This window comes from Lagopus leucura, unplaced genomic scaffold (genome assembly GCF_019238085.1).
Source record: "Lagopus leucura isolate 7727_CA_CO unplaced genomic scaffold, USGS_WTPT01 Super-Scaffold_100049, whole genome shotgun sequence".
NCBI classification, from domain to species: domain Eukaryota; kingdom Metazoa; phylum Chordata; class Aves; order Galliformes; family Phasianidae; genus Lagopus; species Lagopus leucura.
Window position 1 is genome coordinate 538,522 of NW_024962295.1, and position 22,362 is coordinate 560,883.

A 22,362-nucleotide genomic window follows, 5' to 3' on the forward strand; every position below is an offset into this window, starting at 1 on the left:
TTTTTTTTTTTTTTTTTTTTTTTTTTTTTTTTTTTTTTGCTTCTCTGCAAACTACTGCAACAATTCAAACTGGTTATTGCCTGATTCTGGTAAACAGAACACCAAGAGCTTGCAATGCAACTTGCTTTCTGTTTTCAACTCACGCTTCTCTCTCAAACTGTATGTTCAAATGAAAAGATATCAAAAGCGGGTTTCTCAGAATGTCAGAGAATGAAGATGCATAATGAGCTCATCTGTTTTGGAGGAATTCCCTTGTTTTTTGATTTGTGAAATCTGATACTTTAAAAGAGACAAGCTTCTGGATATCAGGTTTGAAACTCACAACAAAATGGTTATCAGCTGTGTGTAGCAGGCCTCTGAAGCCGCTCAGTGCTCCTTGTAGGCTTAGGGGAAAGCAGAAGTCAGACTCTGTGCTCTGTTACCAGAAAGGAGCACGCAAGCCTCTCAGCTGCTCCCAGCGCTGAAGCTGGTACACAAACAAGCGAGCAAAGCATCGGCCAGCTCAGCCCACAGCTCCTCACCTGGGTACTGGCGGATGGTGGACACCGAGCTGGTGATGGGGGTGTAGGTGTGCGCAGTCAGCGGGTAGGCAGAGGGCGGGTAGGTCGGTAGGAAGTACTGGAACTGGACAGGCACCGACTGCCTGCAGGCAGCAAGAACAACAAGCGTCACAGCACTTCATCTGCTTACCTCCAACTCCTGTCTTCGGACAGCTGCCCAATTTTTGTCATCTGTCATAAGCTATCGCATTCATTAGCTCTTGTGATTAATTCAGAACTACCAAAACTCTCTCAAGACTCGTGCCCTGAGCCCAGACAAGCAGCAAGGCACTCAGAAGCTACTCGCACTCTCTTATTCATAGAGATATTATTTCCCCACCTGTTGTCATTCCTGGTTTCCATTGCTACTGGATTTGGAGATGCCCGGTGACTGGAGAGGGGTATGAGGTTACTCCTCTCTGCTGTATAGTCAGACTGAATCCGGGGAGAAGTGTGTGTGATCTGCTGAGGAACCACTTTAGCTGCAGAAAGACAAACGTGTCATCAGTCAGAGAAAAAGTTGCAGAGTCAGAATTAGTTCTCAAAAAAAAAACCACAAAACCCAAACAAAAATCAAAAAAATAGCAGAAACAAACCACACTGAAAAAAACTACACAAAAACAAACAAAAAAAACCCTATCCCAAACCACAAACCCCCAACCCCACTGCCAAGGTGCCCCCAACCTCCAATCATTTCCTGTCCAGTGATGATACATTACTTCAACAGGAAGAATCACAGGGAGGCCTGGGTTGAAAAGGACCACAACGCTCACCTAGTTTCAACCCCCTGCTATGTGCAGGGTCACCAACCACCAGACCAGGCTAAGAAGAAACATAGGAAACTAAACAAATCCATCTTACACTTTTTCCATTCCACTTGTACCAGAATTCTAAGCCATTATAAGTGTTTATGTAACTTCTAACTGTTAAGAGGTGAAGTAACTCCAGAACTTCAGTGAAGTTGCCTATTTTTTCTTTCCAATGATCAGCTCAATCCTTCCTGCTGTCAATAATTTATTTATCAATATTTTCAAAGCAAAACTTGACAGACACCAAGGGAAATGAAATATATGGTAGGCAAATATAGACAGAGGCAAATTCATGGCAGGAAAGATACTAAAGAGTTTCAACAAAAGGAAGTGGGCAGAACAGAGGAGATGAACAAAGGAAACTTAAGCAGATGTGTTGGAAACATCTCATGCAGACTGCACTTCCAGGATGTCTGCATATAAGCTCGCCATTTTCAGGCTTCAGCTGTTTCACCTTCAGATGAACACACAAGCCTTGACTGAGCTGCATCCAATGCCTCAAGAATCATGGGATTCTTGTACAAAAACCAGCTAAGAAAGCCTTATCACCGAGCAGTGACAACTCCTAGTGCATACAGTGCAGGTTCTGCAATGCCAAAAAGCCTACGTTTGTCTGAAAATTCAATTGAGGAAGTTAATGAGCCATTTTATTACTTATTCCTCCTAGAACATCTATTTCTTCCTGGCACTGAAATAAGCTGTGCCATTGCAGACCTTTAGTTGATTTCTCCCAGCTTGAATTGATTTGCTTCCCTTCCCTGATGTGCCAATGCACACAAATATTGCTAGCATAAACAGTATAACCAAAGTACCCAGTGCACATTTCTCCTGGAACTGAAATCACTCACCAACTGGGATGTTTGAGGTCGTGACAGCTGTAGCATGGGAAGAATGGGAGGGCATTGTCATGGTGACAATGGTGCTTGTAGGCGCTTGGGTGTGAGAAACAGAACCTAAGAAAAAAAGGAGCATACGAGATATTTGTGCAGAGCTCAATCACACAGAAGTATATCTACATCCAAATGAAGAGCAAAAAAACCCAGCCCAGACAGCCCCTTGGTGAGCTCAGCAACTTCTCTCCTAGATTCTAATTACACACTTCCAAAAGCAATCTTTAGCAGAAAGGAAGGTTCCCTCAAATCTAATTAGGTTCCAACTTCAGCGTAGAGAAACAACAAGAAAACCTCAACAACCCACAGCCCTCTCACAATAGCATTATGAACACTCACCAGCTGTGGTTGCTGAAGCAATGGTATTTGTTGCTAAAATAGGTGCCACTGTTGCTGCTGCCACTGGAGTACCAGTACTGAAAATGGTTTTCTATTAAAAGCAGAAAAGCTTCAAGTTAAAATACTATCACATTTTTCACAGAATGGCCAGGGTTGGAAGGGACCTCAAGGATCATGAACCTCCAACCCCCTGCCCTGTTGGTGTCCCCTGCAGGGCCACCAACCTCCCCATTTCATAGCAGCCCAGGCTGCCCAGGGCCCCATCCAACCCAGCCTTGAACACCTCCAGGGATGGACGGGGCATCCACAGCCTCTCTGGGCAGCTGTTCCAGCACCTCACCACTCTCACAGTAAAGAACTTCCCCCTGACATCCAACCTCAATCTTCCATCCCTCAACTTCAAACCATTTCCCCTTATTCTGCTGTTATCTACCCTTTCACAGAGTTGACTCCCCTCCTGTTTATAGGCTCCCTTTAGGTACTGAAAGAATAGATACTGAAGGGATTTTCGATATTTACTCAGCTTGGAATCATGCCGCATGGACTGTAAAGAACATAAATTTCTAACCTAACATTCCTTTCCCAAATTTCATCTTATCCACCCAAATGTAAATTCAAACGATGCCCGAAAGCAGCAGAAGGGCTTCCCCTGAGCAGCCTACCTGGGCCATGGTGTGGAGCTGTGGCTTCTGTGCTCCTATGGCTGGGTGGGATGGCAGTGTGATCCGCGTGGCCGCATCGCGGGGCTGTGCGGGCCGCTGGATGCTGATGGCTGCAGAAGGTGGGTGCTGCTGGATAGACAGGGTGGGCCGGCTGGAGAGAAAAACAATCATGAAGATAATTCTGTGGATGCTAAATCTGAAAGACAAAGTGATGCGTCTGGCTCTGTTTTCTTCCTCTCTCAAAAGAGCACTGCTATCAAAAACATGGTGAAGCAACATGAGGAACTCAAACTGCACCGTTCTGTCCTCGTCAGGTGCCTGCCCTAAATAGCTCTGTACAGAAGCTCTTCTTGTCAGGGATGCTTTACAACATTCACTTGTCACTCTTCACTGTGTCTTCGGAAAAAAAGATAGGCTGAACTATAGGCTCCTAGAAAGGAAACTCTGCTTTCCAGGAAGCAGCAGTTCAGAACTGATTTGTTGTGCCCATTTTTGTAACACAGTGCAACAGTTCACCTTCGTAGTAACTTTTATTCACAGAACTGAAAGCTTCCGCAGTGTGCAAGCACTCCTGTTTTTGTATTGCACCATCCCACATCCAGAGGACAATCAGCTCAGGATGACTAACATGTTTCCTCCTCCCACAGCCTCTGTGCAGTCAGAGCACTGCAGACTAGAAAAAAATTGCCTTTATCATCTTTACCTGAGGGTTGACTCTGTGGCATGTGCTGCTGTTGTGGTTATAACAGGAGACTGAGCTCTCGTGGCTGAGACAGTTGCCACCACAGCAGGAGGAATAGTGCTTGAAGTTGTCACGGGTGGACGAGACTGCAAGAACAGAGACAGGCATTCAGAAAAGAAATTCTGCACTTTAGAGAATAAGTAGGAATTATTTGCCTAGAATCACCTTTTTTAAGATCTTATCACTAAGCTTCAGCATTCTATGATGTTTTCAATCTTTCTGATTTGATCTGCAAGCTCCTGTGGAAATCTACTCTGATTTTTAAAGGACATACAGAGGGCACCAACGACCAGGAAGGTTAACAGAAATTACTGCAGTGCTTCTGAAGGATTTTAGGAGAAACAACAAAGGCTCCTTCAGAACAGGTTGAAACCCCATACTATGACACATATAGGAAGGCAAAGGTAATTATGTTGGGATCTTGAAGCATGAAGTGATTTGACCCTTTATCCTAACCTTGAACGTTTGCAGAGAGCAGATACCCACAGTCTTTCTTTAACATGAATGTAGAAGCTGAGATCTTTTTGGCAGCATACTACATTTATTATTATTATTTTTCTAAATTCTACATCAATACAGTTAAGAATAAACACCCATCTGCACAACATGCTAGGGCTTTCAGACTAAAACTCCACTATTACAGCATGCCCTGCTCCCAACTTGTAAGCATGGGACTAACAGGACCACTTCACAGCTTGCTCTCAGACATGGATACCCAACAATCTGAATTAGAAGAGAGCTGCTGACAGCTTCAGCCCAACAAATATTATGGACTGCAAGGAGATGCCAGGAGGAACTTGGAGCAGGTGGTTCTGCAGAGCTGCCTGGCTGCTACCTGCCTGGATTGGCTGATGAATGATGTGCTGAACTGCTGGCTGAGCAGTGGCTGCATTGGGCAGCTGGGATGCTGGTCTCAGGACTGTAGTTACTTTTGAACTGGACATCACTGCAGCAGCTGCAGCACCTGGGAAGCAAACCAAGCATGTTAAATAGTGCATACAAATGGCTCCACTAGCATTGCAGAGACAGGCCCTTGTGTTAGCTGGGACGTATTTCTGTTTAGATAACAATGGTTTAAAAGCAAGGCTAGGAGCAAAAGTACTTTATATTCATAAAATGATGTCTGCCTTTCCCCTTTTAAGTGACTTGGGTTTACTGATGCTTCTCATTCCCAACAGTAACCTGATGTTATCAACCTGATAGTTTTCTATTCCTAGCTAGAGAAATCAGTAGAAATAATTCAGCTTGACCACTGAGCTAATGGGGAAACAAGTTATCTGATACCAGGAATATCCCTGCAATAAATAAAAATGGAGAAAAAGTCACCAACAGTTTGTAAAGCTGCAGCAGCAGAGAGCTGTGGGGTTTTTTGTCCACAGTTTGCTGACTCCTGATCACGTGAAACTGCTCTGAAAGGCAAATAGCCTTGAAATCATTTGATGGACTGCATAAACATTCCTGACCAAAACTATGTTAGGAAGTGGTATGCAAGCTGAGAGAAAGAGATCAGGAGAGAAAATACACTAAGTGAACACCCCAGGTTTATGCTGGTTGTCCTACAGGAATCAGGCGACCAAAAATACATTGACTTGAGCTGCAAATAATGCTGCAGCCCTTCCAGCTATTCTAGCATGAGGTCAGATCTTTGCACGCAACACTTCTGTTTCCCTTGAGCAGTGGCATAACATTGGATCTCAACGGCAACAGAAATGCAATTGGTGCTTTGAAATTCAGACCAACTGAAACTTGGAGACCCAACTCATAAACGTTTGGAAAGTGCAGCTTATCAGGAATCACTGCACTGAGCTTCTTATAAAGGGCTGCCCTGCTGTTTTTTAAGCTGCAGCAACTGAAGTCCTGAGAGACAGGAGCTTGGAGTTAGCATCAGCATTTCACCCAAGGGCAAATGCAAATGATATATTAGCACCTATAAGTGCATACTGGAATGATCCTCTATCAGATAGCTACAGGGCTCAGACATCACTGTGGTTCACTGAGAGATGCTTACTACCAAGAACATCACATTCTGCACAACATGCCAATCTACGCCAGTATGGTTTTGGTTTTTTGGCTTTTTTTTTTTCCCCCTCTTCGAAAGCATTCACTGCTAACAGCACAAAAGTAGAACAATTGAGGTCGCTATACCACATATATCAGCAGTGAGGAGAGTTTCAGAGACAGGGTGCATTGCCTCAGCAGGCGAGCACAACAGGCAGCCACACACTGCTCAGTGCTTACCTCGAGGAAGGTGGGAAGCTCCAATGTGTAGAGGAGGCCCAGGAGCACTACTTCTGATGATTGACATCTGCACATTAGTAGCCATAATATGGTGCAGGTTGCTAGGGTGGCCCTGCAGAATTAAAGACATATATCAAAAAATAAACAGGGAGTTCTGTGGATAAGAATTAACAGCCATTCTGACAGCGTTACCTCAAGACTTCTAAAGACAGAAAAGACTTTGTAGAAATACATGCTACAAAGAGCATCACAAGTGAGTAAAGAAGGGAGAAGTCAGAGCCAACTGACACCAGACAGGAAGGATGTCAACATTTGAGAGATCTGTTTTTCTGTTTGGCACACAGCAGACTGTCAGCAGCCACTCAGACACCAACCTGAGACATGTCCCTTCTGCTACCAGTGGCCTTAAAGGCACAGATCTCTAGCACCTTGCTATTCAGGTCAGAGGAAGAGCAGCACTCTGACAAACACTGTAACAAATGAATTCCATTTTCTAACAGTGCTAGACTTTTTATGAGTAGTCATGAAAGTAACAGCATATCCAAACTCAAATCCTCCTAAGGACACTACACAGAAGACCTGAGACTTCAGAGGGTTTGCAATGAGTGCCCTGGCACACCAGCTTCAAATTTAATTATTTAAAGAACATAACAGCTTTGGATATGTTTCTCCTATTGCAGTCTCACTGCCAGTTGGATGATTACACCAACTCAGGAGCTTTCTACAGAGCCAGCAGTAACTAAAGCATATTGCTCCAAGCAGAATTGACCAACAGAGTGGCCACTGGACAGGGAAGCCTGCTCTCTGCCTCCCCCCTGCTTCAAAGAGCTTGACCTGCTGTGCCAGTGCTACATTGCTCTGACCTTACAGTGATTGCAGCAGAAAGCACAGACCTGCTGTCCACTGATGGTGGCCACGGGGATGGTTGGAGCCTGCGGGATGCTGCTCTCCATGGTGACTGTGACTTGTCCAGGAACCTTTGTAGGAGCTGAGAGGGTCGAGGGTGGTGCAGGGGCAATGGGCCGGCTGGGCATGGTGGGCTTCAGCGGTGGCTGCAAGAAAGAAGTGTCAGGAGCGCTGCAAACTCCCAGGGGCAACTCAGGGTTGGAGAAACCATTGCTGGAGATGGAGGGGAAAGCTAGCTTTGCCCAAAAGTAAGTAGGGCCAGGGGCGTGAAAAGCCATTCCATTTTCATCTAGGACAAAGAGCATGTTTTGTGCTGGAATCAGGCAGCTTCTAACACAAAGCATGGATCTGTTCGGGCTGTAGCATTTCTCTACACACTGTGCATCAGCAGTTTGCTTCATGTTCTCATCCACTCTCACACAGTGAACATTTTCAGACTTCCCTGAAGTCACTCTAAGGAGTGCAAGAAACCCAACCCTTCAGGATAACACTGTGATGCCAGGAAGCATAGCACATGGAACACCTCCATCCAGAGCCATCAGAGCACAGAAACAAAAATCAAACAATAAAAACAGGGAACTCCTTGACTCGTGTTCAGCACTTCAAGTTTTAATACAGGTTAAAAGACGAAACGCACCTACAGCTATCCTAGAATTTCTTGAGGGGAAAAAAACCTCATCAATAATCAACTTGCTTTTCTCATTTAGAAGCATTCATTCACGACCCCTGCTTACCTTCATGAGCCCATCTGAGAAGGAGAGGGGCACAGCTGGTGCCAGGTGTGCAGGTGGGGCTGCCACCGTCACGGGTGCTCCGGGAGGCACCGGGTGGTGCGGGGCCAACATCTGCACCTGCGGGTAGGGCCGCACCACCACGGGCTCCTGCTTCTCCTCGCGGGGCGGTGCAGGAGCGCCAGGGCCCAGGTGCTGCTCCCTGGGGGCCACCTCGGGGTCACGGACAGACTCATCGCTCGCTGCAGTGAGAAGAGAGGCGTCGAGAGCTAAAGCGACGCAGAGCCGAGCGGAGCCGAAGTTCCCCGCCGCTCCCGCTCCCCCCGCCGGGGCCGCACACAGCCCCGCCCCATCCCGCTTACTCGTGGCCGCGGGGGCGATGAGTCCGGCAGTGCCGCCGGCGGGTCCGGTGGGGGGGTTGGCTCCCAACGCGGCGGGAGGCGCGCCTGAGCGAGGAAACTGCTGAGAGCTCATCTCCGCCTGCAGAGCCCACAGAACGGCCGTTACGTCGCGCCGCGCGCATCACACCGCCCGCGCCGCCCCCGCCCCGAGGGTTCCGCCCCGCTCATTGGGCGCGGCGCCAGAAGCCCCGCCCCCTCCTCGCCCCGCCCCCTCCGCGGCAGCCAATGGGTTGTGGCGACGCGCGGCCGCTCAGGAGCCGCCGCAGCAGCGCCCTCAGGAGGCGCCGAACCAATGGGGGGGGGGTTGGGACGCTGCCCAATGGGGACCGCCCCGCCGCCAGGCCCCGCCCCGCCCCGCCGAGCCGCCCGGCGGGGCCCGGATGTGTTCGGGAGCGCGGCGCTACCCGCCCGGCGCAGCCCTGCCCCGCTCTGCCCGTCCTAAGCCCGACGCGGTGTCCCGGGTCCGCCCCGCCCCGCCGTCGCTTCGCCCTGCGTCCGCAGCGCTGCGCCTGCCGCAAACTCCCCCGCCGCTCCCCACCCGCCGCCGGCCCCATCGCTGCCCTCGGCTTCTGACAGCCCGCCACCCGCTGCCGTACCTGCCCCGGGGCGAGGCCCCGACTCTCGCTGCGCGCCGCCGGCGCCCAGAACCGAGCTGCGCTTCCGCCGCCGCCGCTGCCCACGGCGGATTGGCTCTGCTTCGTCCCGCCCCCCGCTTCGTTCCCACACACTATTGGCTGTGACCGCAGCTCATGGGGGCTGCTGGCGGGTGTAGTCCGAGAACGCGCTTTCGCGGCGAAGATCTCGCGAGACGTCGGGGAGGCGGCACCCGGCCGCGGCGCGCTATTGGCTGGAGCCCGCGGGGTTTCCCGGGCAACGCGGCGGGGCGGAGCCGAACGATGCCTGTCCCCGGGGGCCGCGGCTTCAGGGGCGGCTGTGAGAGCGGCACAACGGGAGCTGTTTCCACTCGGCGCGGTAACACCGCCGGCACATCAGTCCGCCCCGCGCCCTGCCTAAAGCCCCTCCCAGAGCGACCGAGTTCCGCTCCCAGCTGGGCTGCTCGCAGCAGGAGGGTGGAGCGGAGCGCCCCGCCCCAAGATGGCGGCGCGGTGACGCTCTGCTCCGCCCTTCACAACTCTATGGCGGAGAGGCGCCTTTCGCTAGGAAGCGGAAGCGCGGTGCCCGGAAGCGGCAGGAGCGGCGCGAGCCGGAAGGGCGCGTGGCGGCCGGCGGCAGGTGAGGTTACCGGGGCGACCCGCGCGGCGGACGGGGCCGCGATCCCTTGGCTGGCAGGCAGGCAGGCAGGCCGGCCGGCCGGCCTGGGGATGGGTGGAGATGGCCGGGGGTCTCGGTGCTTGGGGTGGGGTGACGTGTGCCTGTATGCCGCTAGGGCTTGGCAGGGAGCGCTTGGACAGCGCCTCAAACGCGGAGTTGGGATTAGGTTGGTCCTTTGTGGAGTCGGGAGTTGGGCTCGATGGCCCTTGGGGTCCTTTCTGTATTCGGTTTCTGTGATTCTCAGAAGCACCCTGTTCTGAGAGGAACTGTGAACGGCGTTATCCTGAAAAATAGGGATTACAAAGTAAGGGTGTATGGGGTTGTGCAGTAAATGCACTGCAGTCAGGAGAGAGGCCTGTATTTTGACTGGCTGTAGTAGAAAGCTGCCATGAGAACTGCCATCTTCCATAGGTTTGTGGAAGCTGTGGGCAAGGAAATCCCCCATAGTTGCCTTGTGATGAGTGGTCATAGAACACAGCCATGGAATTAGTGTGAGTGGCAAAGAAATGATGTGTGTGTGTATATGCCTGTGCACTGTGTCACTTTGAGGTGGGGGTGCTGGTGCTGGCAGTTGGTTGTCTCATTTCTCACAGTAAGCTGTGTCACTTTGTTCCTGTTCCAGCTTCTGATCCCGGTGGCATGTAGTGCCTGCAGGCAATGGGCATTTCCTCACTCCCTGGAGCAGAGGTGTGCTGTATGCAGCAGAGCATAAGGGGCTGACTGGGGACCCTGACCTCGCCCGACTCCTTTGACATCGGTTTGTGTGGCCATGGGGGTGTCTGTGTGAATGGAGGATGCGATTTTACTTCCCCAGAAAGTAGCTTTTTGTTCCGCCTTATTCAAAGGCTCCCTGTTTGTAGTACACCGTAAAGCTAATTACATGTGGTGTGGGTGTCCCAGAAGAGAAGCACTTTTATTTAAAAGCATGAACATCAAAGGGGCAGGAATTGATTTAGGTTGGATTGTAGTTCAGGAGTTGGATTTTAAAATAATTTTTCTCTTTTCCTGGCCCCATAGTGTTTTTAATTTTGTAAATGCAGGTGGGACTGTGATTAACTGAATTATTACAGGCCACCCAATTTTAAAATGTCGTATTATATTTGGATATGTGAGATTCTGTACTTAGAAAAAGAGGCAGCACAGAGCTGACTTGTTTTCTTTATCTTTTTTAGACTTCCGCTATAAAATGGGAATTCTTACTGCAGTTCTGGGGTTCTGGTTCAGCTGCTCATTTGTAAAAGGAGGTTCTAAGGCTGTGACAACATCTCTAACTACAAAGTGGTCTTCAACTCCTCTGCTCCTTGAGACAAGGTCAGTGCACTGTGATTTTCAATCGCAAATCAGAATGTACTGAGTATACTGAGAATACACAGAGTATAAAGCAATATGTAAGAGTACATGGTTACTATTTTCAAGGTGAGGCCCCGGGCAACCTGTTCTTGTTGTGGATGTCTCTGTTCATTGCAGGGCACTAGATGGCCTTGAGAGGTCCCTTCCAACTCTTAAAGATTCTGTGATGTATCCTGCATGGTGTCTTAGTGTCCAGTTTGACCTGGAGGTGTTGGTCTTCTGTTTCTGGTGACACAGCCCTGCTCCTGCGTTCTGTGTCTGTGTAGAGGCAGTGCTCTCTTAATACATTAAGCCTTGAGCATCAGTCAGAAAAAACCCCATCTGCTCCCATCCAAGTGCATTTACACACAGCTGTATCCCTGGGGAGCTGCAGCTTTTGGGGTAGTTGCTTCTATTTCCCTCCTGTCAGGTGCATTTGACATACAGGCTTGGGCAGGAGCTGCCCTCTGCCTGCATTCTTAACTCTGGTGATGACTGCTGGTTTTGATGTGTATCTGTTCCTTGCATGGTTTTAGCTCAAGTTTAACTTTGTTCTTGTGAGTTGTGCAGGTGAACCTGCAGAGATCTATTCCAATGAAAGATCTGTATCCTTTTTTAAAGGTGTTGTTTAAGTTAGGGAAATAATAGTATCACGCTGTCAATGAATATGGGCAAGCTGAAGTCACAGATTATACTGTATTTTATTTATAAGACAATGTTTTGAACAGATATGTTGTGTAATCAATTACAAGGGAATGGTATACAGGCCTGTGTGCTAAATGCTGGCCTCCCCCTGCCTGTCTGCTTAGCATTTCACAGGTCCCAGTCATTTCATTGCATGGTGTAAGCATCTGGTGTCAAGGCAAAGCAGGACTTCGTGGTGCTTGTGCAAGTGTGTGTGATGAATTTGGTATTGTGTAGAGGTGTTGCCATGTGTGGAATTCTGCCTGTGTTGGCATGGCTGGTTCATGTACAGATATTCAGGCATTGGGCATTTTGCTGGGCTTGACATTGAGCAGTAGGACAGGTGTGCCTTGGGTGAAACTAACTGCTCTTCTGTAACCTTCTCTGTAGACCTTCAGTTTCAAGACTGAAAAGGCCTCAAGCTGTAAAGTGCAAAACTCAGGTGCTGATGCTGGGATTTAAAGATCCTGACAATGTCAACCATTTGTGGGGGGGGGAAACTTAGAGGGATTTTAGAGGGAGCTTAGTAGGAAACCTCACCTAGAAGACCAGCAAATAGGAATCCAGTAATAATTATGTGCCAAGGCTTGGTTTGTAACCTGACCGTTACATTCCAAGACTTTGGGTAGCTCTGTTCATCTTAGGTGAACTCCAGAGTGATGCAGCACTGCAGAGCCAAGTCATTCCTGCTGCTTGGCACACCCAGCACTGCCATTCAGTACCTAAACATCTCAACAGTGCCTATTGCAGTAGGTCAGAAGGGCTTGGGACAGGCACATATGCTGCTGCAGTACCTGGTGGGCTTCACATCTCGTGTTATGACATCCTTTGGCATATGAAATGGTACAAGGGAGCTATTTTTGCTATCTGTGCCCCTATAACCATGTACTTAATACAGGGGGGGTTACAGTGTCATGGTTTGAAGCTGTCTGTGACTTCTCTTTTTGCTCGCTTAAAAAAAACCCACACCACTTAAGCCAGTAGCTCTAACCAGCTGTAGTTTGTTGCAATAAAGTAAACAAAAATGTCTGCTTAAAAGAAATGGAGGAGGGAGAAGGGCTCCCAGAACGTGCACTTCGGTCTTTGAGAGATGAGCAAGTGCTGATCAGCTTCTTTTGTGTATTCATTGCTATTCACTGCTTTGTCTGTTGTTAGCTTTCCAGGTCTGTTTTTGTTTTTTTTTGTAGCAATATACATCTTTGTGCAGAGGGTGAAGGTATGGTGGGAGCTGACCTTCTGTAGAGCTTTGCAGGGTGTCAGTATTGTGACAGAACTCATGGATTTAGCTGTGTCCTCTCTTCTGCAGTGAATTTCTGTCAGAAGAAAGTCAAGAAAAGTTCTGGAATTTTGTTGAAGCCAGTCAGCATATTAGGACACCTGAACATGATGGTAAGTTTTCATAATGATTTTTTTAATCACCACTGGAAATGGCTGTGGTTGAAAAATAAACCTTTTTTTTTTGTTTTTGTCTTCCATTGTACAATATTGTAAAAATCAGGGAGGGCTGACTTTGGTATTGTTTTTGCTGTGGAAGTGCTCAAGGTGTTTGATGTCCATTTGACAAAAGCAGTGGCAGACAACTGTTTTACTTCCAAGTTTTGTCTCCACATCAAGCATAAAATATTATTGGTATTTTTATTTCTAAACTGAAGTTAAATTGAAGCTCTTAACTGTTTCCCTGCTCCTGTTTGCATGCTTAGGAATGTATATGAGTGTCCATGTTCTCTCATGGATGAAGTTAATGAAGTTAACTCCCATCCATTTGTGGCACTTGTAATGAAAATTAAGGAAGAAAGGTGGTGTGCATATTTTCAGTTAACACCAGTGGGATACTGTTGATATAAATCTCAATTAGTGGGGATGTGATATAGGAGGATAACTGCTTGTGCTCTGACTTTGCAGGCAGTGATTATTCTGCTTACCACGAAATTCTGAAGGTAGCCTCCCAGAGCTTGTCACCTTTACAGCAGAATCTGTTGAAGTTTTCCTTGTCGTTGCGTTCTTACTCTGCAACAGTTCAAGCTTTTCAGCAGGTCAGTACAGCATGGGAGAAATCCTCCACTGCTTTCTAAAGCATTAAGGTAGGGCCTCTGGGAAGGAGCCATCTGTGTCACAGATAACAGACTGTTAAGGTGACTGGTGCTTCGTACAGCTGAGCTCAGGTGCACAGGTGTGTGCTGATTTCGTTGTGTGCCAGACTGGAGCCCATCTGTCTACAGCAGCCTAAAGAAGTGGGAGTTTGAGATGTTTGCACACCCACTGCACTCATAAATGTGCAGAGACTTCTGAAGAACATCGTTACGGCTCTGTTGATGCTTATGGTGTTAGTGATGCTCCCATTATTCAGTTGTACATCCACAAGTGTGTATTCGTAGTGATTAGAACCTGTAAAGGGCAGTTTGTTGTGTTCTGTCTTCCTTGTTAACCATGGTGGCCATGCAGTTTGTTGCAAGCCATTCATTATGATGTGCTTTTTTGAAGCAAGCAGAAGAAGGCATCTTCTTTTTTTGTCTTGAATCATTTTATCATTTCTGTTGAATACATGTAGTGGTCTCTAGCATATAATACAAAGAATACCAACCCTTTGCAATTGTGGGTCCCAATTCCTGTTCTGGGAACTGTTATCAGCTGAGAGCAATAAGCTGACAAAATAACTATAATAATTTAAGACCTATTTATCAGTCCTGTGACTTTTACCTCATGCTTAATTTATATAATAAATAGGAAAGGAGACCAATTACTATAGAGCTGTGCTGTTTCAGTTTCCCTTGTTCTCAGGGTAAACATTCAACCTATTACTGCAAATATTTCAATACAGATAGCAGCAGATGAGCCTCCACTGAAGGGTTGTGCCCTTTTTTTTGCTGTGCATGGGGAGAAGACATGCGAATACAACTCTCTTGAAACACTTCTGAAGACTGCTTCAGAAAGGTATTTGCTTCTTTTCCAGTTGCTACATTAGATCTTAAAAGACATTCTAGCTGTACTGCTGCAGGGAGACTGTCATGAGTCAGTTTCTGGTTTTCATCAGTTTTGATGTATCCATCTCTTGCATAGAAGTGGTAGTCTATTATTTTGTACTAATTCTGATTGGAATTAGCTTTTACTGATCCTTTGGTCTAGTAGCCTTTTATTTTTATACAAAACTTCTGAATCACAAAATAAAAGTAACTGAAATTTTAAAGGACACAGATAACTTTTAAGAAAAGGTATTTTAGTGATGGGAAAAGGGATTTCACCAGAAGTGTAATGACTAAGAATCAACATGATAGAAAGGAGCTGTAAAGGAAGGGAAGAGGAGGCTCGTCCCTGAATCATAGAATCATGGAATCACAAGGTTGGAAACGGCCTACAAGATCATCCAGTCCAACCGTCTCCTCATCACCATTGCCACCACCAGCACTAAACCATATCATGCAGCACGTCATCCGGACGCCTCTTGAACACTGCCAGGGATGGCGACTCCACCACCTCCCTGGGCAGCCATTCCAATGCCTGACCACTCTCTGAGAGAAAAAGTTCTTCCTCATGTCCAATCTAAACCTTCTCTGGTACAAGTTGTGGCCATTACCCCGTGTCCTGCTCGTTGCCTGGGAGAAGAGGCCAAATCCCTCTTCACCACAACCTCCCTTCAGGAAGTTGTAGAGTGCAATGAGGTCTCCCCTGAGCCTCCTCTTCTCCAGACTGAACAATCCCAGCTCCCTCAGCCGCTCCTCATAAGACTTGTGCTCCAGACCCCTCACCAGTTTCATTGCCCTTCCCTGGACACGCTCCAGGACCTCAACATCTTTCCTGTAGTGAGGAGCCCAAAACTGAACACAGTACTCGAGGTGCGGCCTTACCAGTGCTGAGTACAGGGGATGCTCACCTCCCTACTCCTGCTGGCTACACTATTTCTAATGCAGGCCAGGATGCCATTGGCTCTCTTGGCCACCTGGGCACACTGTGGGCTCATGTTCAACCGAGCATCAACCAACACCCCCAGGTCCTTCTCTTCTTCACACTCACCCAGCCACTCATCCCCAAGCCTGTAACACTGCATGGGGTTGTTGTGGCCAAAGTGCAAGACCCAGCACTTGGCCTTGTTGAACCTCATCCCATCACCTTGGCCCAGCAGTCTAGCCTGTCTAAATCCCTCTGAAGGGCTGCCCTACCCTCAGGCAGATCCACACCACCTCCCAGCTTGGTGTCACCTGCAAACTTAGTGAGGGTGCACTCAATGCCCTCATCTAGGTCATCAATAAAGATATTAAACAGGATGGGTCCCAGTACCGACCCCTGGGGGACACCACTTGAAACAGGTCGCCAGCTGGACTTCACTCCATTCACCACGATCCACTGGGCACGGCCCTGAAGCCAGTTCCTTACCCAAAGAAGTGTATATCTGTTCAGACCACAGGCAGCCAGTTTCCCTAGAAGAAGCCTGTGAGGGACCGTGTCAAAGGCTTTGGTGAAGTCTAGGAAGACTACATCAACAGCCCTTCCCTTATCTACCAGACTGGTCACCCAGTCATAGAAGGAGATGAGGTTGGTCAAGCACGACCTGCCTTTCACAAACCCTGCTGGCTGGGTCTGATCCCCTGGATACTGCGTACATGTTGTGCAATCTCATCCAAGATGATTTACTCCATAACTTTCCCTGGTACTGAGGTCAGGCTAACAGGCCTATAGTTCCCCAGATTCTCCTTACGGCCCTTCTTGAAGATGGGAGTCACATCAGCAAGCCTCCAATCCTCTGGGACCTCACCAGTTAACCAGGAGCATTGATAGATGGCCAACAGGGGCTCAGCAATCACCCCCGCCAGCTCCCTCAGCACCTGAGGGTGCAGCCCATCTGGTCCCATGGACTTGTGACAGTCCAGATGGAGGAGGAGCTCTCTGACTGTCTCTACCAGAATTGCTAGGGGCATATTCTGTGCAGTGTCCCAGACTTCCAGATTGGGGCATAAAAAGCCCAGAGGATAACTGATCTGGCTGTTAAAGGCAGATGTAAAGAAGGCACTGAGGACCTCAGCCCTCTCCTTGTCTTCAGTGACCACATTCCCTGCTGCATCAAGTATAGGATGAGAATTATCTTTGGTTCTTCTTTTCCCATTGATATATTTGTAAAAGGATTTTTTATTGTCTTACTGCAGAGGCCAACCTGAGCTCAAGTTGGGCTTTCGCCTTCCTAACTTCCTTCCTGCATACCTTAGCTACTTCTTTGTAGTCTCCCCAAGCAGCCTGTCCCTTCTTCCAGAGGATGTAGACTCTCTTTCTCTCCTTGAGTCTCAACAGTAATTCCCAGCTCATCCACACCGGTCGTCTTCCCCTGTGGCTCGCCTTACGGCACTCAGCACAGCCTGTTCTTGTGCCTTCAAGATTTCGGTCTTGAGGAGCGTCCAGGCTTCCTGGGCCCCTTTACCCTTGAGAAGCGACTCCCAAGGGACCCGCACTACAAGCTCCCTGAACAGGTCAAAGTCTGCCCTCTGGAAGTTCAAGAAGGCAGTTCTGCTGGCCACTCTTTTGACATCCCCAAGAATGGAGAATTCTACAATTCTGTGGTTACTCTGCCCAAGACAGTCCCCAGCCTTCACTTCTCTCACCAGTCCTTCTCTATTAGCAAAGACCAGGTCCAGCAGGGCACAGCCCCTGGTAGGCTCTCCTACCAGTTGCATAAGGAAGAAATCTTCCACACAGTCTAGAAACCTCCTGGACTGCTTCCTCTGTGCTATATTATATTTCCAACATGTATCAGGGAAGTTGAAGTCTCCCATCAGAACAAGTGCTGGTGATCGTGTGACTTCTGCGAGCTGCTCATAGAATGCCTCATCCATCTCTTGTCCTGATTGCGGTCTATAACAGACCCCCACCAAGGTGCCACCTCTACAGGCCTTCCCCCTGATCCTTACCCATAGACACTACACTCTATCATTCCCAACCCCAAGCTCTTCTACATCGAAACAGTCTTTAATATAAAGGGCCACACCACCACCCTTCTTTCCTCATCTATCCCTTCTGAAGAGCTCGTAGCCATCTGTCTCAGCACTCCAGTCATGGGAGTGGTCCCACCATGTTTCGGAAATAGCAACAAGGTTGTAATTAGCTTGACTCACAACCATTTCCAACTCTTCCTGCTTGTTGCTCGTGCTGCGTGCATTGGTATAAACACATTTCAGATGAGCCATCTGCCTCATCCCCTGCTCGAGCATCTTTCCCCTAGGCTCATCTCTTGAGAGGTCTGTTTTGTCCCCTTCCCCCTTCATAGCTAGTTTAAAGCTCTTTCAATAAGCCCCACTAGTTCCTGCGCTAGTATTCACTGCCCCCTTCGAGATAGGTGGGTTCCACAGGCAGACAGCAGGCCAGGGGCTGAGTAAACTGCCCCATGATCAAAGAAGCCAAAGTTTCTGGTTCGACACCAACCTCCAAGCCAATTATCCATCGCTTGTGCTTTTCTATCACACTTGGAGTCCCTCATTGGCCCTGAAGGTATAGAGCAGAATCACAGAATGGCCAGGGTTGGAAGGGACCTCAAGGATCACGAATCTCCAACCCCCCTGCCATATGCAGGACCACCAACCTCCATGTTAAATGCTAAACCAGGCTGCCCAGGGCCCCATCCAACCTGGCCTTGAACACCTCCAAGGACAGGGCATCCACAACCTCTCTGGGCAGCCTGTTCCAGTACCTCACCACTCCCTGGGTAAAGAACTTCCCCATGAGGTCCGACCTAAATCTCCCCTCCCTCGACTTAAAACCATTTCCCCTCGTCCTACACATATCAATCCTTTCAAAGAGTTGATTCCCCTCCCCTCTGTAGGCTCCCTTTAGGTACTGAAAGGCTGCACTGAGGTTACCCTGCAGCCTTCTTTTCTCCAGGCTGAACAAGTCCAGCTCCCTCAGCCTATCCTCATAGGGGAGGTGCTCCAGTCCCCTGATCATCCTAGTGGCCCTCCTCTGGACCCTCTCCAACAGCTCCCTGTCTTTTTTGTACTGCAGGCTCCACACTTGGATGCAGTATTCCATATGGGGCCTCACAAGAGCAGAGTAGAGGGGGACAATCACCTCCCTGTCCCTGGCCAGCCCTCTTTTGATGGACCCCAGGATACCATTTGCCCTCCGAGCCGCAAGAGCACACTGTTGGCTCATATTAAGTTTTTCATCTATCAAGACCCCCGGGTCCTTCTCCACAGGGCTGCTCTCAAGGACCGCTCCATCCAGCCTGTATGGATGCCTGGGATTCCTCCAACCCAAGTGCAAAACTTTGCACTTTGCCATGTTGAACCTCATCAGGTTCACCCTGCCCACCTTTCTAGCCTCTCGAGGTCCCTCTGAATGGCATCCCTTCCTTCAACTGTGTTGACCGCACCGCTCAGCTTGGTGTCATCAGCAAACTTGCTGAGGGTGCACTCAATTCCTACATTGATGTCATTGATAAAGATGTTGAAGAGCACCGGTCCCAAGACAGAGCCCTGGGGGACGCCGCTCGTTACCGGCCCCCACCTGAACATAGAGCCATTGATGACTACCCTCTGTCTGCGGCCTTTCAACCAGTTTCTTATCCATCGAGTGGTCCACCCATCAAATCCACATCCCTCCAATTTGGAGATGAGGATGTGATGGGGGACCATGTCAAAGGCCTTGCTCAAGTCCAGGTAAATGACATTGGTCACCTTTCCCTTATCCACCGATGCCGTCACTCCGTCATAGAAGGCCACCAGATTGGTCAAGCATGACCTTCCTCTGATGAAGCCGTGCTGTCACAGATGACACACCTGTCCCTCATGTGGTCATGAAGATCACTTGAGCTCCCACTCCGTGGACTAAACGCCCTAAACCCCTGAAATCTTTTTTCATTGTGCGTAGGCTCATCTGAGTGATTTCATCACTGCCCACCTGAACTACGAATAGAGGAAAATAGTCAGTTGACCTAACCAGCTTTGGGAGTTGCCTGGTTATGCCCCTGACCCGAGCCCCAGGAAGGCAGCATGCTTCCCAACAGCACGGGTCAGGTCTGCACATGGGGCCCTCCGTTCCTCTGAGAAGGGAGTCACCCACCACAACCACCCTTCTTTCTTTACTATCAGAGGCAGTCTCAAGGCATGGGGTGACTGCCTCACCCTGGGCTCTCTCCTAGGCTGATCCTGCATCACCTCTCCAGTCACTTCAACTTCCAGCATCTGGAACCTGGTACTTAGAGGGAGTTGTGGAGGTGGGCTGGGCAGGCAGGGGTGTCTCCTGTGATACCAAGTCGGGACTCTTTTCCAACCTTCCTCACCAGTGAGGTCTGACTGTGACAGGGTAGGGGGTCCACCAGCTGTCTGGGTTTTTTTTCCCATGGCCCTTCCCTCTGGTAAGCCAGTGAGCCACTCCACCAGTCAATCTCCCGCTCACACTCCCTGATGGTCCTAAGTCTCTGCACCTCATCCTCGAGCTCCACCACCAGGCTGAGAAGCTCGTCCACCTGCTCACACCTCGCACAGGTTAAGTCCCTGCCACTCTCCCCAGGCAGAAGTAAGCTCAGGCACTCCCTGCAGCCAGAGGCCTGAACAGCAACATTTCTTACTAAGGTTTCAATCTAGGTTGCAACAGTCTTCTTGGAATGAGCCCACTGTGTAGTGGAGACCATGTTTCAGCTGGTGGTCTCAGAGACTGCCAAGGAAATCTGGTCTCCTGAGCAAGGAGGGACCTCCCCTTTCCCAATGAACAGAAACAGTGGTTTCTCACCTGATGTGATTCGTGGAGCTCCCAGGAACTCCCAGGAGCTATTTAAGGCTTGTTATCAGGCGTGAAGGTGTGGGTGGGTGTTTAAACCTTGCCACTAATGTGCCAGTCCACCCCTGGTGACTCAGGAGCCCACCCACAAGCTGTCAGCTCCCAGCTCAAGCGCAGTGCTGATGTTAGCCTCAAAAAAAGTCCTAAAAAAAGCCTTAAAAAAGCCTTAAAAAGAGCTTTTTGGTTTTCTTTTCTTACTCCAATCCCTTGCCCGCACAGACTTACCTGCTCAGAAGCAAGTCTCCACAGCAAAAATTTGACTTCAGGTTTGCAGGGAAAGCTTCACCAAGGCTGGATCTCCAGAAAGAAATCCTTCCCCAGTGGCAGTCAGCCCTTCAATGAGATCTGAGAGAGGTGCAGCCAGGCTGCACCCCTTCCTGTATCACAGCTGAATTGCCTTCACCTGTGCTCCCAGGGCTGCCCAGGTGCTCAATCAATGGGTCAGGCTGGGACTCAACAGTTCACATTCTGGGTGTTGTATGAGCTTCAAAATATCAGTTAGCTATTTGTTGTGTTTCCATGTGTCCATTTTTAACAAAGTCTTATCAGCACTGCATCTAGTGCTGCCAGCCCTGGTATTGCATACGTATGCTGTGAAGGCAGAAAAGATGTTTAAACATGAGAAAAAGAAATTGTGAACTTTGCACTGAGTAAAGGAATGGTACGAATCACATTGTGATCATCTTCAATGTTTGCTCTTAGACCAAAGCCCTTTTTGTTCAAAGGAGACCACACGTACCCAGCATCCAACCCCGAAAGTCCCGTTGTCATACTGTATGCTGAGATTGGCACAGAGGATTTCTACAGGTTCCATAAGCTGCTTGTTGCAAAGGCTGAGGCAGGAGAAATCACTTATGTCCTCAGACACTATATTGCTGTAAGTATGTATGCTCAGGTAAAGCAGGCAAGAGTAACTGTCCAGGAGAGGCCAAAAGGAAAAGTGATCTCAGCTCCCTTAAATTGACACTTGCATAATGCATTGCTGCTTCATCATTATTTGGCATACTCACTGTTTATTGCTTCGTGGCAATACAGACTCTTTTATCTCCTGACTGTTTAAGTAAGAGGCTCATTTAGTTTTTCCTAATGCAGAGCTGATCTCCAGAGGAACTACAGGGTTTAACCTAGAAAAATGTTGCTCTAGGAAATCAGAATTGGATCTTTCCACAGCTTGGCCAACTGAGTCACTTGGTATGAAGAGCAGAGATTAACCTTAGGATACCATTTCAAATAAAAGGCAGTTTTGTTACAGAACCACTTACTGCTCCTAGTGTGACATGTCCTGTTTGCCATCTTCTTCCCTTAACCCATAACCATAGAACTGATTTTAACAACTCAGAGAAATTGGAGAGAGATGACATTTTTCTGAATATCATTTCACAGAATCACAGAATTGTAGGGGTTGGAAGGGACCTCCAGAGATCATCGAGTCCAACCCCCCATGGTACCCAATGGTACTAAACCTAATGTAGTCCTGCACTGCATGTGCTGCTTTCATTTTTAACAATTATCTGTTTATTATCATTGGGAGAGGTACTGAAGCAAGAAATGAAGTTGTATTGCACGATTGGTCTTGGCATGGTTGTGCTATTACAACACAGTACTGGAAGTTCACTCACTGTGTTCATCACTGAGCAGTTAGATGTAAAGCACCAGCTTGGGATTTTGAAGCTTTGGGAAATGGCAGCTTTTAATTTGTAGATCAAAACAATGAGTAGCAATATTGCAACGTTTGCTTTTCCTTGCAGAATCCCAGTAAGGAAAAAGTCTACCTCTCTGGCTATGGTGTGGAACTGGCTATTAAAAGTACCGAATATAAGGCCAAGGATGATACAAAGGTGAAAGGTGAATTCTTGTTTTAATAACTAATGTGGGTGCTTCAATTTTATATATGTTTTGCTGGGTTTTTTTGCTGTTTTTTCTTTTAAACAAATGGCTGTTTGACTGAAGTGCAGATACTTTTCTTTCTGATCTGACATCTCCAAAATCACCACCTCCTTCTCTCTATGTTGATTCAATCATATATGCAGTAAGGCACTTCTCTTGCTTATCTGTGGTTGGCACAG

General features: G+C 48.4%; 2 protein-coding genes across 8 annotated transcripts in view; one reads left to right on the forward strand and one right to left on the reverse strand.

The window, feature by feature from the left end:
* SAP130 (Sin3A associated protein 130) overlaps window positions 1-8,899 on the reverse strand; it is a 19,284-nt gene extending 10,385 nt beyond the window's left edge. For all 4 annotated transcript variants that reach the window (XM_042885369.1, XM_042885370.1, XM_042885368.1 and 1 more), the window contains exons 1-12: window positions 8,854-8,899; window positions 8,219-8,336; window positions 7,860-8,098; window positions 7,113-7,271; window positions 6,220-6,331; window positions 4,821-4,945; window positions 3,943-4,067; window positions 3,240-3,390; window positions 2,578-2,668; window positions 2,197-2,301; window positions 880-1,021; window positions 522-643 (exon numbers count right to left, since the gene is read on the reverse strand). In XM_042885369.1, the coding sequence (XP_042741303.1) occupies window positions 522-643; window positions 880-1,021; window positions 2,197-2,301; window positions 2,578-2,668; window positions 3,240-3,390; window positions 3,943-4,067; window positions 4,821-4,945; window positions 6,220-6,331; window positions 7,113-7,271; window positions 7,860-8,098; window positions 8,219-8,330 (1,483 nt within the window). In that variant the 5' untranslated portion in view covers window positions 8,331-8,336; window positions 8,854-8,899. The remainder of the gene's footprint in view (window positions 1-521; window positions 644-879; window positions 1,022-2,196; window positions 2,302-2,577; window positions 2,669-3,239; window positions 3,391-3,942; window positions 4,068-4,820; window positions 4,946-6,219; window positions 6,332-7,112; window positions 7,272-7,859; window positions 8,099-8,218; window positions 8,337-8,853) is intronic.
* Window positions 8,900-9,393: 494 nt separating this feature from the next.
* Window positions 9,394-22,362, forward strand: part of UGGT1 (UDP-glucose glycoprotein glucosyltransferase 1) — a 46,099-nt gene continuing 33,130 nt past the window's right edge. For 2 of the 4 annotated variants that reach the window (XM_042885343.1, XM_042885345.1), the window contains exons 1-7: window positions 10,187-10,286; window positions 10,702-10,840; window positions 12,849-12,931; window positions 13,445-13,575; window positions 14,361-14,473; window positions 20,999-21,173; window positions 22,045-22,141. In XM_042885343.1, the coding sequence (XP_042741277.1) occupies window positions 10,716-10,840; window positions 12,849-12,931; window positions 13,445-13,575; window positions 14,361-14,473; window positions 20,999-21,173; window positions 22,045-22,141 (724 nt within the window). In that variant the 5' untranslated portion in view covers window positions 10,187-10,286; window positions 10,702-10,715. Of the gene's footprint in view, window positions 9,548-10,148; window positions 10,287-10,701; window positions 10,841-12,848; window positions 12,932-13,444; window positions 13,576-14,360; window positions 14,474-20,998; window positions 21,174-22,044; window positions 22,142-22,362 lie in introns of those variants that run through there. The other 2 variants (XM_042885346.1, XM_042885344.1) reach the window with 2 other exon arrangements.